This window comes from Seriola lalandi, unplaced genomic scaffold (genome assembly GCF_002814215.2).
Source record: "Seriola lalandi dorsalis isolate HSWRI2012SDOR001 ecotype SW California unplaced genomic scaffold, Sedor1 jcf7180002054391, whole genome shotgun sequence".
NCBI classification, from domain to species: Eukaryota; Metazoa; Chordata; class Actinopteri; order Carangiformes; family Carangidae; genus Seriola; species Seriola lalandi.
Genome location: NW_019524944.1, coordinates 94,144 through 107,739, shown reverse-complemented (window position 1 = coordinate 107,739; position 13,596 = coordinate 94,144). Strand labels below are relative to the sequence as shown.

At 37.4% G+C, this 13,596-nt stretch overlaps 1 protein-coding gene across 1 annotated transcript; it reads left to right on the top strand.

The window, feature by feature from the left end:
- The first annotated feature begins 6,311 nt into the window (after nt 1-6,311).
- On the top strand, nt 6,312-12,462 carry LOC111657291 (rho GTPase-activating protein 19-like). Its single transcript, XM_023409400.1, has 11 exons — nt 6,312-6,392; nt 6,704-6,957; nt 7,248-7,328; nt 7,873-8,082; nt 8,228-8,454; nt 8,562-8,648; nt 9,226-9,291; nt 9,667-9,876; nt 9,972-10,067; nt 10,415-10,528; nt 11,050-12,462. The coding sequence occupies exons 1-11, from the start codon at nt 6,346-6,348 to the stop codon at nt 11,053-11,055; spliced, it is 1,398 nt and encodes a 465-aa protein (XP_023265168.1). The 5' UTR covers nt 6,312-6,345; the 3' UTR covers nt 11,056-12,462.
- Nucleotides 12,463-13,596: the final 1,134 nt, after the last annotated feature.

Below are 13,596 nucleotides of genomic sequence, written 5' to 3'. Positions count from 1 at the left end.
TACTTCACCCTTATATTAGACTGTAATTATTCTGACAATCTGTCCACAAAAGGTGTCATAATTTGTGCTGATACAACAGGCTTCAGAGTAAATGTGTTCATTCAGGATGACATTCAGGATGCTTTTAACGATCATTGGTGTGAATAACAATCTCTAGTGTCGGTTAGGCACTGACAGATTTTGTTTGTGTCACTGACCTCATCTAAAGTGGATTTTGATGGATAAACATGCAGTCAGTGTTGTTTTTGACAACTGAAGTCGAAAATCACTATTTGTAGTATTTGGCAACATATGTACTATATTAACTCATTAATTAATACAAGGAATTAACTAAAATAACAAGGGAAATGTTTTAAGAATTCAATTATTCAATCAATAAGGATAACTGATGAATTAGCCTCCCTTGAATGGGAGCTGCACATTCCCTCGAGCTAATTATCAGGAGGTCAGGGTCTTATGAATCTCTTTTTTTTTTTTTTTTACAGTAGGAGAGAGCAGGTATAAAACAAGTCTCCCCTCCCCCTCTCACCTTTTTGTGGCTGGCTGCGCTACTGATTCATGCACACCAAATCTTTTGCAATACCATGGAAAATTACAGAATTTTTTTAAAAACAGACTGGTTTAAAACAATGGCATCTGATACAGTATATGCATCTGATCTGAAAAATGCTTGCTGATTGCCACCATCATTGTCAATTAATTTATTTCATCATTAATAACATATGTAAGGAACTTGTAAATCAAACCAATTGTCTGTATTTCACATAACCCAACTCTGTCATGCAATTTTAACACTTTTTCTCTATAAATCTTGATAGCTTTCATCCAGCTGCCTGACCATGAACCTCTCACAGCAGACTTCATTCCTCTTCACCTGTAATGTCAGCCCGAGTGAGATGCCACAGCTCAATATTGGTGCCACCAAAAGTGAACCTCTGGCAATTGCTGTCCCCATGACCGTCTTCTACACGATCATCTTCCTGCTTGGAGTATGAAATTTCAATTTACTATACACACTTGATTCACAAGCCAATTTTACCTCCTGGAGTGCAACAGAGGGTGGTACATGTGATCGTACTACAAGTGAAACTGCAGCCATAATATTAGTCTTAGTATATTATATGTGTTAATGATGTACGGACAGCAAACAATACTTTTTTTTTCACACTGTCAACCGCTGAATGCTGCCCTTCCTATGCTCAACAGGTCTTATTCAATGGTGTGAGCATACTGACCCTACTCATGGATGCTCATATGAGAGTTAGTGCCATTCGTTTCTACCTGCTCAGCCTGGTCATATCAGGTACACACTACCACCATTCACTTTATGGAAGAACATTTCTGACAATATTAAACTGAGACAATTATAATTTGATTTAAGCATTAAATTACTGCCAAACTTAACTTTACTGACTAATATTCACTATACTAGGTACAAAGCGAAATTGAAATGCAAGTTTCTATTTCTGTTTATTTCTATTATGTTTTTCAAGCTTGTTTTCTGAAATCTATCAAAGTCGTATAGAGCATGTCACATAAAACAAACATCGAATTAGTATCTACAAGTTCTAATCATTGCAAGTGTTTTTTAATGTGTTTTTTTCCATTTAATTCTAAATATGGCAACATAATACTGTACACTGAAAATAATTCATCCTTTATTTGAGGCTGGGTATGCAGTGAACATGTATTTCAAACCTGAAAGAGTTTTCATTAATTTATTTAATTGGCTTACATAATGAAAACACATTTAATTTCAATTTGAGCAAATTATTAATTTAATATTGTCAGTCCTAGTTTCAGCAGTCCCTTTTAAACACAGCACCTAAATTGTGTCATTTATACATCAAAGAATCATCCTCAGTGTGAATCTGCTAAATGACGTCTATCTTTCTCTCACTTTAAATTTTAGACATTTTGCAACTGTTAACAATCCCAGTGACTTTGTATCGGTACTACTGGGAAAGCTACCCATGGCGCCTGGGGCAAGCAGTATGCAAGGTCTACTTCATGGTCCGCCAAGTGTACTGTGCCACCACAAGCTGGGTTATCATGACCTTCACCACTGAGCGCTATGCAGCCATTTGCCACACCATGTGGTCTGTTTCCAGCTTGAAGGTGCAGTACTTCAAAATAAAAATATATTGTTTCCTCCCAGTAGTGTTCTACTCTCACTGAAATAGCGACAATGACATAGAATGAAAAAGCCTATGGAGGTCTACTAATGTACTAATACTTGATGTTTATTTTGTATTTTGGCTCCAAAATTCATGTAAATCCCCTTTTTTGTTCTCCCTCAGGGAACAAAATGCACAAGATATTGTATATACCAATGCAAAGTAAAGCATGTATCGAAATACAGGGCATTTTCCTGTTCAAACAATGTACTGCAGACAATTTTTAGATACAAATATTTTTTGGATGTTTGGAAGCAACTTGATTTGTACCTGGCCAGATAGAACATGCAGAACTGGTTATTTTTACCAGTGCTATATTTGTATCCAATAATAAAATATAAAAGAAATAAGGATGGAAATAGGATGCATACAGAAGGCGCAATCTTAATAAAATGCAAGATTCACACCACCAGAGAAGAAAAATTGAAGATAAGCCATCACTGAAATCAAATCTACGTTTAGCATTTGATAGAACTGTGAACAGTTCTATCAAATGGAGAAAAAGTCTAACAAATGGATTTTCTACCCTCTCTCCTTCCTTTTTCAAACAGAAGTCTAGGCTGCCATGCCTTCTCTCAGTATGGATCATTTCTCTGGTCTCAGCGGTGCCCTTTGCTCTGGTCTATGATCAGGCACGTGCCTGCATCCTGGACTACACAGCCACCACTCAAGAAGACGCCTTCCATGTGTCCACCATGTGTGAAATGATAGAGCCTGATCCTGCACACATCTACAAAGGAGCTTTACTCCTGAGAGCGGGATTCTTCTTTCTGGTGAAGTGCTATTCAACAGATTGTATTTGCTTATCTGCACCAAACACAAGCATTAAACGCTAAACTTTCTCCAACTACAGATCCCACTGGTCTCCATCTTTACTCTCTATCTGCTCATCCTGCTCTACCTGAGAAGGAATGGACGCCAAAGGAGAAACATGGGGCTCACGCAGCTGGATCCTGAAGGAAGACGAGATGTCCAGTGCCATCAGAATGGAAAGCTACTTTCAAATGAAAAGAGAGCTCTAAAACTCATGGGTGAGCAATGGATAACTAAGCTTGTTTATGTCTTGAGGTTATGGCATTGTAAATTTTATTCACACAGCCTTGCAGAGTAGTTGATGCTTTGTGAAGCCTGGTAAAAGATTAAGATAAGTATATGAAAATGAAAGTTGATAAACACTAAGTACAAAAGTTTAGCTTTGGTCAACTCTTCTTGGCTCATCAAGTGAGTTGATGGCCTCAGCCGACACAGTGCCAGTGAAGGCAGCAAGTTACCCCACTGTGAGGATCTCATATAATTATGATGTTGTGCATAGACCAGAGATGCTACTGAGTGCAAATTAATTGCACCGACATGTTGCAGTAATTTAGGTTATTTACCTTTGAGCTGCATATTGTGTGTTTTGTTTTCCAGGTGCAGTCGTGGTGGCCTTTTTTGTTTGCAACTTTCCGGACATTGCCTCGTCGCTGATGCAGGTCTACGTGGTTGTGTGGTCCGACACCGTCCTTTCTGTCTACACAATCCTGAAATCATACTTGTCACTTCCGCTGTGGTATATCAACGGTGCTCTGGACCCGCTGCTTTTCTGTATCTCCTCCCACACATTTCGTAGAGCTTGCTGGAGAACTCTGGGTAGGCTCAGGCCTCGCTGCTACTGGACGTACAGGGGCATGTCTTGGCTGTGGCAGAGAAGTTCTAGTGAAGAAACAAGCACAACAGCCAGAGAGAGGATTGATGGTAAATGCTACAGAGAGGATGGACAAAGAGAGAAATACAGTCGTTAACAAATCAGGTCAGAGGGATGGAGATAGCCGTGAAAGCCCCTTTCAACATGAGCTGCAACAACACACAAACTGAATTGTGATTGTTTTACTCTCACACTACCTTGTTATACAAAAGCTTAATGTATATTTTTCCTAAATCTTTACTTTCTTTCTTTGTGTTTTATTGCTGTAAGAGTTGTAATAATAATAATAATAATAATACATTTTATTTAAAGGCGCCTTTCTTGGCACTCAAGGACACCGTACACAGTTACACAAATTGAGATTAAAACACATTAAGAATTAATTAATTAATTAACAACAATAAAAATGAAATATAAAAATAAAAACAATACAAAAGTGACAGAGCAATTGGCATCAGTTGTGTGTTACAAATTCCAGCTGATGTTACATGCTGCATGCATCATTTTGGTAAGTTTTGTAAAAGTGTTTATTGTGTTTACAGAATGTGCAGAATTACCTGTATTGTACCATCAAGTAACATTTCTGTTCTTTCAGATACTTTTTTTCTCTAGCTAGAAATATTTGTGTCATGCTTCACGGCTTATATTATTGTGACAGATGTGAATGTAATTTGTTTATACCACATTTCTACAATTACCTACGGAGTTATTGAACAAGATGTGGCATTGAGTATAACTTGCCGTTCATTTGTTGTTGAGCTTGAACTATATGTTATTCAAGAGTATTACTCAAATCATACAGGGTTCAAAAAAATCATATTGAAATTATTTTTGACAGATACTGCGTTTGCTATATGAGTCACAATTTTAGTGGGACTTTTCGAATTTAATTTTCAATGAAAAAAAAAATATATATATGATGATGATATGATTTTTGCTGGGACCTGTACCAAACAAGAATATTCCCTTATGTCTGGAGAATATGATTTGTAGGCCGGGGCATCTCTATAGCACCACAATGCTTCATTTATAATGGTATGTTGTAGCACATTTTACCTTTATCAAGAAAATTGCACCTCCTGTGATTTGGATATTGCATTTGCCATATTGCAATTTTGATAATATTTCAATTAAATGTTCAGCCCTAAACTGTACATATGACATATATATATATATATACAATTTTCACTCTAGAGAAGAGGAGGGACAAAATGATTGGGTTTAAAAGGGTTTGAACATGTCTGATCCTTATTGCATTAGCCTGTAACAGTGTTTGTCAGGTGATGATAGCACCCTGAATGAGTCATAGGTGTGTTGTTTATGGACAGTGTTAGTCACGATGACATGCTTTATTTTATTTGTGCTTCAAAAGTCTGTTTTGAGCTTAAGTTTAAGTTTGTAAGTTTCATGATGTACAATTTGTGTTTCAGAAATATGTTTTATACCGAGATGAATCTTATTGTATTTTGCATGTGATATAAATATAATTTTGTCAAGTATCTATCTATCAATCTATCAATTAATCCATCAATCTATCTATCTAGAATGTGCTGTCACAAAACATGTGACTAAAATATCACAGTTTTAATGAAAATAATGTGTTATCAGCTGCTGAGATTGTATGTATGACTCACCAGTTTCCTCTGAGCTTTTCAAATGAATTAATTGAACTACAAACCAAACAAGGAATGTAAATCTAATGAATGCATAATGTACAGATGGGCTGAATGTATTATTAGGTGGTTGCCATGGTGGTTGCTTGCAATGTCATAGGGTTTCTATGTAATGACCCACAAACATGTATCACCCATCTCTGCAGTTCTCTAGATAAACAGACTGAATTGCCATTTCATTTCACGTCTTCCATTCCATAATATCTGATCTGATGATTTAGTGTAGTGTATTTCTGTTTTTTTTTCCAGTTGCCAACCAACTGCAGCACCATCATCAGATAGACAAAATAACAGAGCATTTATGAGATGAAAAACCAAATATTTAGTCGGTGGAGACCAGACCTAAAAGGGGAATAAATACTGGACTTTTGTCAGGTGGACAGTAAGACTTGAATCTTACTGTATTGTGGCTCTTTGCCTGCTGAACATGTGATTTTCAACACACCATATCAACTTTAAGATACAGTACAGTACAATAATATGTCAATGTTGCGTCACAGCTTGTAGGCTAGAGCTAGTGAAAAGTCCATCAAAAATGAATGAATGCAGGTTTAAGGATTTTTTTTATTCAACTAGTCTATGTAAATAACTCCTGAAAAGATTAAATACTACTGAAGCCGTTTAAATTGTATTTATTTTTTTGTTTCAGTTACGGACACTTCCCCTTTTTTAATACACAAAGTAACGGTACAAGTGGTATGTACATGTGCAAAGGATATCACCCCTCCCCCATGTGACGTATGAATATGCCAACCAATCACAATAATGTGGGCGGGACTTAAAATGAGACCGCGGAAGATTCAAAACGAAGATGGCGGCTCAAAATGTATCTCAAAACAATCACAAACTCGACAGAAGGTACCAAGTTTTCTTTTATTATGTCGACAATTGAACAAGTTGCAAAACTGTAGTATAAATTGTAGGTTTCTGGGACGATTAGTTCTAATAAGTATCTTTATTTCTAACGACTCAATATTGTAAGTCATTATCAGACTTGCTAGCGTTAGCCAACGTGGCTAACTTAGCAACAACTTGTTATGCTTTGGTCGGCGTATTTGTTCAAAATGTTTTATTCCTATTGGCCTCCTTCCGTTTTAATCGCTAAATTTTGGGGACCAGCTCCCAAATTTGATCAACCCCAGCTCAGTCTCTGTGTTTCCTTGTGACAGGGGGACAAAATGCAGTGTATTTAACAGCCAGGAAAAGCCAAACGCAAGCCAACCTGTGATTTTTAACCCGGACTTCTTCGTGGAAAGGCTGAGACATGAGCATCCACAGGCCTTCGCGGATTTGATACTTAGCAATATCACTCGGCTCATAGACCTTCCAGGAGCTGAGTTTTCCCAGCTCACCGGAGAGTCTGAGCCCAGGGTGCCTTCCTCGAGTGGCTTTCTACGCTCCCTGAACTTCCTGAAGCGGAAAGGTTAGGCTAACAGTATTTTAAACAAATGTGGTATTAATTGTCCATTATTTTCTATCAGTTGACTAATCAATTCATCAACAAATCGTCTCACCTCTAATAGACAGATTAATTGCTAATTAAACTGTGCAGATAACACCCGTTGTCTTGTCCGGGTTAATGGGGCTGTTGTCCATGTGGTTGATGGAAATTATAAAGCTATCATATAAATGTAATGATTGGTGTAATGAACTAAATCCATAGCACGTTCAAAAGGTACAGTCAGGCTCACATTGTCATTTGATGCCTTTCAGACAAAGGAGTGGTTTTTGGTGCACCGTTAACTGAGGAAGGAATAGCACAGATCTATCAGCTCATTGAATACCTGAGTAAAAGTGAGTATCATTTCATATATGTGCACAACATCTGCCATGTGGAGGACACAAGCAGTTTGTAACTACATACATTTTGCATGTCTGACAAGACAGTATTGGTGTCAGAAAAACATAATTTTGAATTACCTGATTTAATGATCTCGTGATATATCTGGTCAAACTGCTTGATCAGCTTGTATTTGTCACTCTTATAAGAATTGGATTTTTGAAGTGTCAAGGCTGCATCCTAACTCTTACCACTTGTTCTTTAACTTAGTTGGAGGAGCAGTGAATTAGCATGAGGTCATGGTTTATTTTTAAAAAGTGATGATGTCATTCACTGAAAGTGGACACTGGGAGCAAATGCTTGAGTCAATAATTTATCTGAAAGCACTTTGCTCCTGCTGTCTTCCTCTTTCTATTTCATTCACTTCATCTCTCTCCTCACTCATGCGTCTTTGTCATCCTGTGTCTCCCTCACTGTGTGTCTTTGCCTACACACTGCATCTTTTTTTTCCCCCTCCTCTTTGACTGTCTCTCTCCATCTTTCTCTCCCACCCCTCAGACCTTCAAGTGGAGGGGTTGTTCCGTGTGCCAGGCCACAGCTTAAGGCAGGCAGCCCTGAGGGAGATGCTGAACACTGGGTCAGAGATAGATCTAGAGACAGGCGACTTCCATCCCAATGATGCAGCCACATTGCTCAAAGCCTACCTGGGAGAGCTGCCAGAGCCTCTGCTGACGCACAGACACTATCATGTGCACCTGAAGATTGGAGGTGTTGGTTGACTCATACACAGATCCTTATCATGGCTTAAGATAAAATTATATTTGATCAATCAAAGAATCATCATATACAATTAAAGAAAATTGTAGTGATCCCCTTTCTCTTTGATAATAATTCTCATGTCTGCTGTGTCAAGAGCTCACTCGCTTCGATGATAAGGGGGATAAGACGAACGTGCCTGACAAAGAACGCCAGATTGAGGCCTTTCAGCTGCTTTTCATGCTGCTCCCACCAGCCAACCGCAGCCTGTTGAAGCTGCTACTGGATTTGCTGTACCACACCGCACGCAATCAACACATCAACAAGATGTCTGCAATTAATCTAGCCACAATGTTTGCTCCACACATCATCTGGCCCAAAAACGTAAAGACCTTTGGTTAAATTTGTTCAATCTTCCAAGCATGTTACAACCCCACTATGTTTGCAGTCAAGTAAACCACAAATTTTTTTTCTATATTTTTATGTTGCAGGTGTTGGCAAGTGATCTGCAGGGAAACATTGAGAAACTGAATAATGGCGTAGCATTCCTCATCAGGCACTCACAGAAACTGTTCAAGGTAAGCGGCTTTGAAGCCTGTTTTTCTGCAATTGATGTCTTGTTTTGTAACGTTGACTGTTTCCAATTAAATGTGTGAGTTTAAAAGACTAAATGCAACATGTTTTTCAGTTGTTGCTTTTCGCTGTACTAAACTTTACTTTCATTTTGAAAACAAAACACAGGCAGTTCTAGATATGGTTTTTCATAATGTGTTTTCTCCTCGCTTCTGATGAACCCTTTGTGACAAGTGGTGTTGTTGCCACGGTTACAAGATATACAAACAGAGTTTAAGAGAGAGAATACAGAATTTACATGTGAAAGTGAAATCAATAAAGACTTTGTTTTTCAAAGTGTCTTGTCACCTTTTAGATCTTCATGATTGGTTTATATATTTCCATTTATATACATTGATTATTTACTTGATATATTGCACACAATGTACCCCTCCAAGTGGAAGACTTTAATACACCCTGTGTTCAGGTGAGAATGAGGTCATGAATGTCTAAATACCAGGCGTATTAATTTATGATGTGTTAGATCTATTCTTCACAAACTGTCATCACAGGATTTATTGTACACGTTTACTTTCTTTGAAGGCACCTGTGTATATCAAAGAATATGCCCGCTCATACTTCACAGGATCAAAATCTCTTCAATCAAAGGTGAGTGTTTCTCTCCTTTTGTCTTATCTTCTATTTGTAACCATGTAAAGAGTGTTAGCACTGCATTACATTTATGTATTTATGTAACTTACATGTATACAGCTGTTGTAAAGGCTCCCACAGTAACATTTTTGTCTTTGCTAACTTTTGAATCTAGTAACTTTGGTGGTTAATCTTAGGTACACAGAACCTGCATAGCTATTATCTGCTACTGGGCACTGGAGTAGATAGAATGATCAAGTTATGTTTTTACATGTTTTGCGCACTGTGTGACTGTATACATTTCCTTATGGTCATGTCTCCCGAAAAGAGTTGGATGTTTCAATGAGTTAACAGTTTAAATATCTGGTCACATGTTATGGCTGACCTTTCTAGGATGACTTGACGCTGTGCTCTGGGACCAAGAACGCTGTGACAGTTGCCCCCCCTTCTCCCTTCATGAAATCAATTGAAAGTGAGGTCAGCAGCACGTGCACCGCCAAGTCGTCTGAGACTCAGACTTATACTGAAACTGCCCTCAGAGAGCTGTACCAGCAGGTCAACAACATGCCTGAGTCTGCCAAAAAGAAGAAGCTCATCAGACAGGTACAGTAGATCAGTGTATTCGCTGTGAGGAGAAATAAAATTTAGATAAATTACTGCCAACCCAGCCCCTAAATGTGTTGTATTTTTGTGTATAGTTTGAAAAGCAGCCTTTGCTAACACCTTCAGCTGAGTGTCGGACACCTTTCAGCAGGAAACACTGGCGCTCACGCTCTTTGGGTGGAATGATCAAGGTTTGTTGCTCCTGTGTACAGCGATAACCCTCACTTTTCAGTCTTGATATTATTCTGTTTTGACTACGGAGACATTTTTTTCTTTATTACCACCATTGATTCTACTGAAGATGATTTTGATTAGCAGAACAATAAGACTACAAGCAACTATAATTTTTAAAGACTAAAATTATTTTATGATGAAAGTAATGTATTGAACATGTTTGTAAAGTCTTAAGTATACATATAGTGTGTTTTGCAGAAATGTTTGTGTGTGATGAAAAATCGACAGGGTATTATTAAAACAGCCCTGACCCGCTACAGTGTTATCCATTTACCAGTTATGAATTTTTGTTTACAAAAAACAGAGGAAGGTGTTGGGAAGCCAAGTATTGACAGAGAAAGAAAACAGCAGCCTGCAGAGTCCTCTACACAGCAGTTCCATTGATGGCCAAGGAACAGAAAACACCAGCTGTGAAGAGGTGAGTATTGCACTGCTAAACCACACACACACACACACACACACACACACACACACACACACACACACACACACACACACACACACACAAGCTGCAACTGACTGTGACTTTACATACAGCTAGTACAACAAGACAGAAACTTCAATTCAAAAACTATGAAAACGGTGACATTGTCTGTCATGGTCCCCTATGATTATGATGTACATGGATGGAGAAGCACTGAAGTAGTAATTCTCTTTTGCTTAGACCAAAACCAATCAAAATGTCACATTTAAATTGTGGGACATCATGATTCACTCCTAAAACTGTCATCGACCAGTGACAAGTAGTTTTCCTCATGACTGTGCTGAAGTAATTTTCTGGCGCTTGCAGCCATGTGTCTGTGGTTCACCACAGGCAAGTCTGGCCTCACTTTGACTCAACAATGCTTACATTACTAATGATGCCTGATGTACCCGTCCGAAAGGATTAAAAATTACCTATTCCTTTTTTTTCTCCCTCTCTCTTCCCATCTCCTCCAGGATTAATCATCTTTAAAAGAATGTGCTGTTGACAACTAAGGAAACATCAGTATAACTGTTATGTTAGATGCATTAAAGGACCTTCCTGAGGCGTTGACTCAAACTAAACAGTGTAAAGCACTGTATAGCTTTGTTGACACCATGTTTAGATCTGTACTCGGCTCGCAAAAAGTAAGTTCAAGTCTTTAAGGTTATTAACATAGCAAGGAAATCACCTTGTTGTTTTGCAGTCTAGAAGTTTGACTTAAGATAAGTGACATAAAAGGGGTTAATGGACAAAAGTGAGGATCTTACATACTTTATTTTAGGTCAATGCAATTTACCATTTTTCTTAAGTTCCTTATTTCTTGTCCATTTATGTCATTGTTAAGGATGCAAATTACATTCATTTACACCAGTGAATTTGTCGGTATTTAGCTTTACAATTGACTAAAACATGGTTTTATTTAATTTGCAAGCTTATATTGTATTTATTTTTTTATCGGTCATCTGGATGTTTGAAGTCCTGGAATCCAGTGTATCAGATGTAATGGTGCAATGTGATGTGTGGGCTTTTCTATTAAATTTGCTTATAAGTTGTGGTAAGTTTAGTAAGACTCATGCAGTCAGTGCAGACAGTTCAAGAGTTTTATTAGAAAATGAATTCATAGATGTGCCTTAAAGTGAATATATCTTAAGTTACTGTTTTTATTTAACATTAAGATTTCTTCTTTTTTTCCCCCTGTAAGTTCCCGATAGCTTCTTATAAAGAATCCATTCAAGTGTTAGTAAAGTAAGGGTGTAAAGACTAAAAGAGAATGAAGAATGGAAGATAGGAGATACTGAGTAAAAGGCCAAAGGACCAGCTTGTGTAGATTATATAAATATTTATGTCTTTGTCGCCAAATCAGCTCAACACTTGGGTGTCAATACTGTGATACTTTAAACTACTGTTTCTTTAAACTATGGTTGGTTGGTTTTAAATCTTATATCTTAGCTTTTCTCAGGCCAGTTTTGGTTCTTATGCAACATTGTAAACAGTTTTATAGCTTTATATGCATTGTATCTTTTCAGTTATTCAACTGTTAAATGACTTTTTTTTTTATTATTTTCAAAGTTTTATTGTTTATTTTTATCTTTTATGTTTTCAATGGTTAGCTGAATGCAAATGAAGATGAATCAGCTGCCTTGTTTTGTGGCATTGTGTGTTGTCGAACCAGGTGCTTTGTGGGAGAATTTGAGCCACTTTTAAAATCTCCTTATGTCTTACTATTTCAGTAGCAGTTTCCAGTGCAGTGGTCACTCTACCAAGCTGTTACAACTTAACTATAATGTGATAACTGCTTCATGGTCAACTTAATGGACCATGTAAACTTGATATTGATGTTACTGTGAAGCTATGCAACTCACTGTAATTAAAAGACATCAAGCTGCGTTCTGTGGCTGTGTTTTTCTTTAAAATGTCAGAATATGTGCTTTAGCAGGATGATGACATAATTATGAACCTTTTTTTGTTTTACCACATCTCTTAAATGAAGTGTGGTGTTTTTCATTTTTAGCCCTCCCTGGAATGTGAGTAGTGTTGCTGTCTGCTATTATGTGATGTTATTTCACTTGCAGCCACAAGGTGGTGCTCTTTAGTTGCAAATAATTAGGCACTCTGAGAGCCTTTAGGTGTCTTCCTTTTGAATTGGTCGAAGTACAATCATGTTAAAGACAAGTGTCAATATGAGACAAATCTGCTTACTAACTACTCCTAAGCTGTTAAATACCGTAATATGTGAGTGCTCAGTATTTAACAAAATAAGAAATAGTAAATAATTTAGTAAAACTAATTTTATCACAGTGGGTATTGCTTAATGAAAGCCATTTATATGTATATCCAAGAGTTCCCTTAATTACAATAAAAACAGAAAACTGTGAACAAATCATTGACTTTTACTAGGCTGGGTGCATTGCAGCAAATAAGAACCAGGAAGAAAAAAAATGAAATTCAACATGTCTTGAAATTTTCAAATAAAATTAACTAAAAATTAAATCTGTCTCATGCTCATGAACAACATATGACTAATAATAATAAAAAGAAATACCCAGAATTTCACCAAAGGAAACATGAAACCTACCCAAGTTACTGCTTATTGCAGGAAATGATTTGCCCAAATTGAACTTATTTTATGGAGCTGGATGGTGAGTGGGTGGATAGTAAGAGTGGAGGCAGCTCTCCACAATAGGAGGAATGTCTCAGTGTGTCATTATGGTGTCCATGTCAATGCATGTTTGGTATTGTAAGTATATGTTGTAAACATCTGTGAGAATGGGTCTGCTTTTTCTCATGTTCTGTAAATATACAACAGACAGCTTCCATGATAGGAACAGTATTGTTTTACAGCCAAAACTCCAGAGGGGTTTTATTTAGCATTCCTGCTCCAGAATGAGCACGATGACTGTAACATGAGTCAGACATACTGTAATCAACTTTACATTAACTGGTGTGCACACAAACCCACAAGCATATATGATGAGTGGATCTGATTTTGTTTCAAATGTATGCACTAAAATTCCTCTGAG

Excerpts from the sequence above, each read along its gene's own strand:
- LOC111657291 (XM_023409400.1), top strand. The coding sequence starts at position 6,346 with ATGGCGGCTCAAAATGTATCTCAAAACAATCACAAACTCGACAGAAG. Across the intron at positions 7,329-7,872 it reads CATTGAATACCTGAGTAAAA|ACCTTCAAGTGGAGGGGTTG; the intron begins GTGAGTATCATT and ends CCCACCCCTCAG. Across the intron at positions 9,877-9,971 it reads AGAAGAAGCTCATCAGACAG|TTTGAAAAGCAGCCTTTGCT; the intron begins GTACAGTAGATC and ends TTTTGTGTATAG.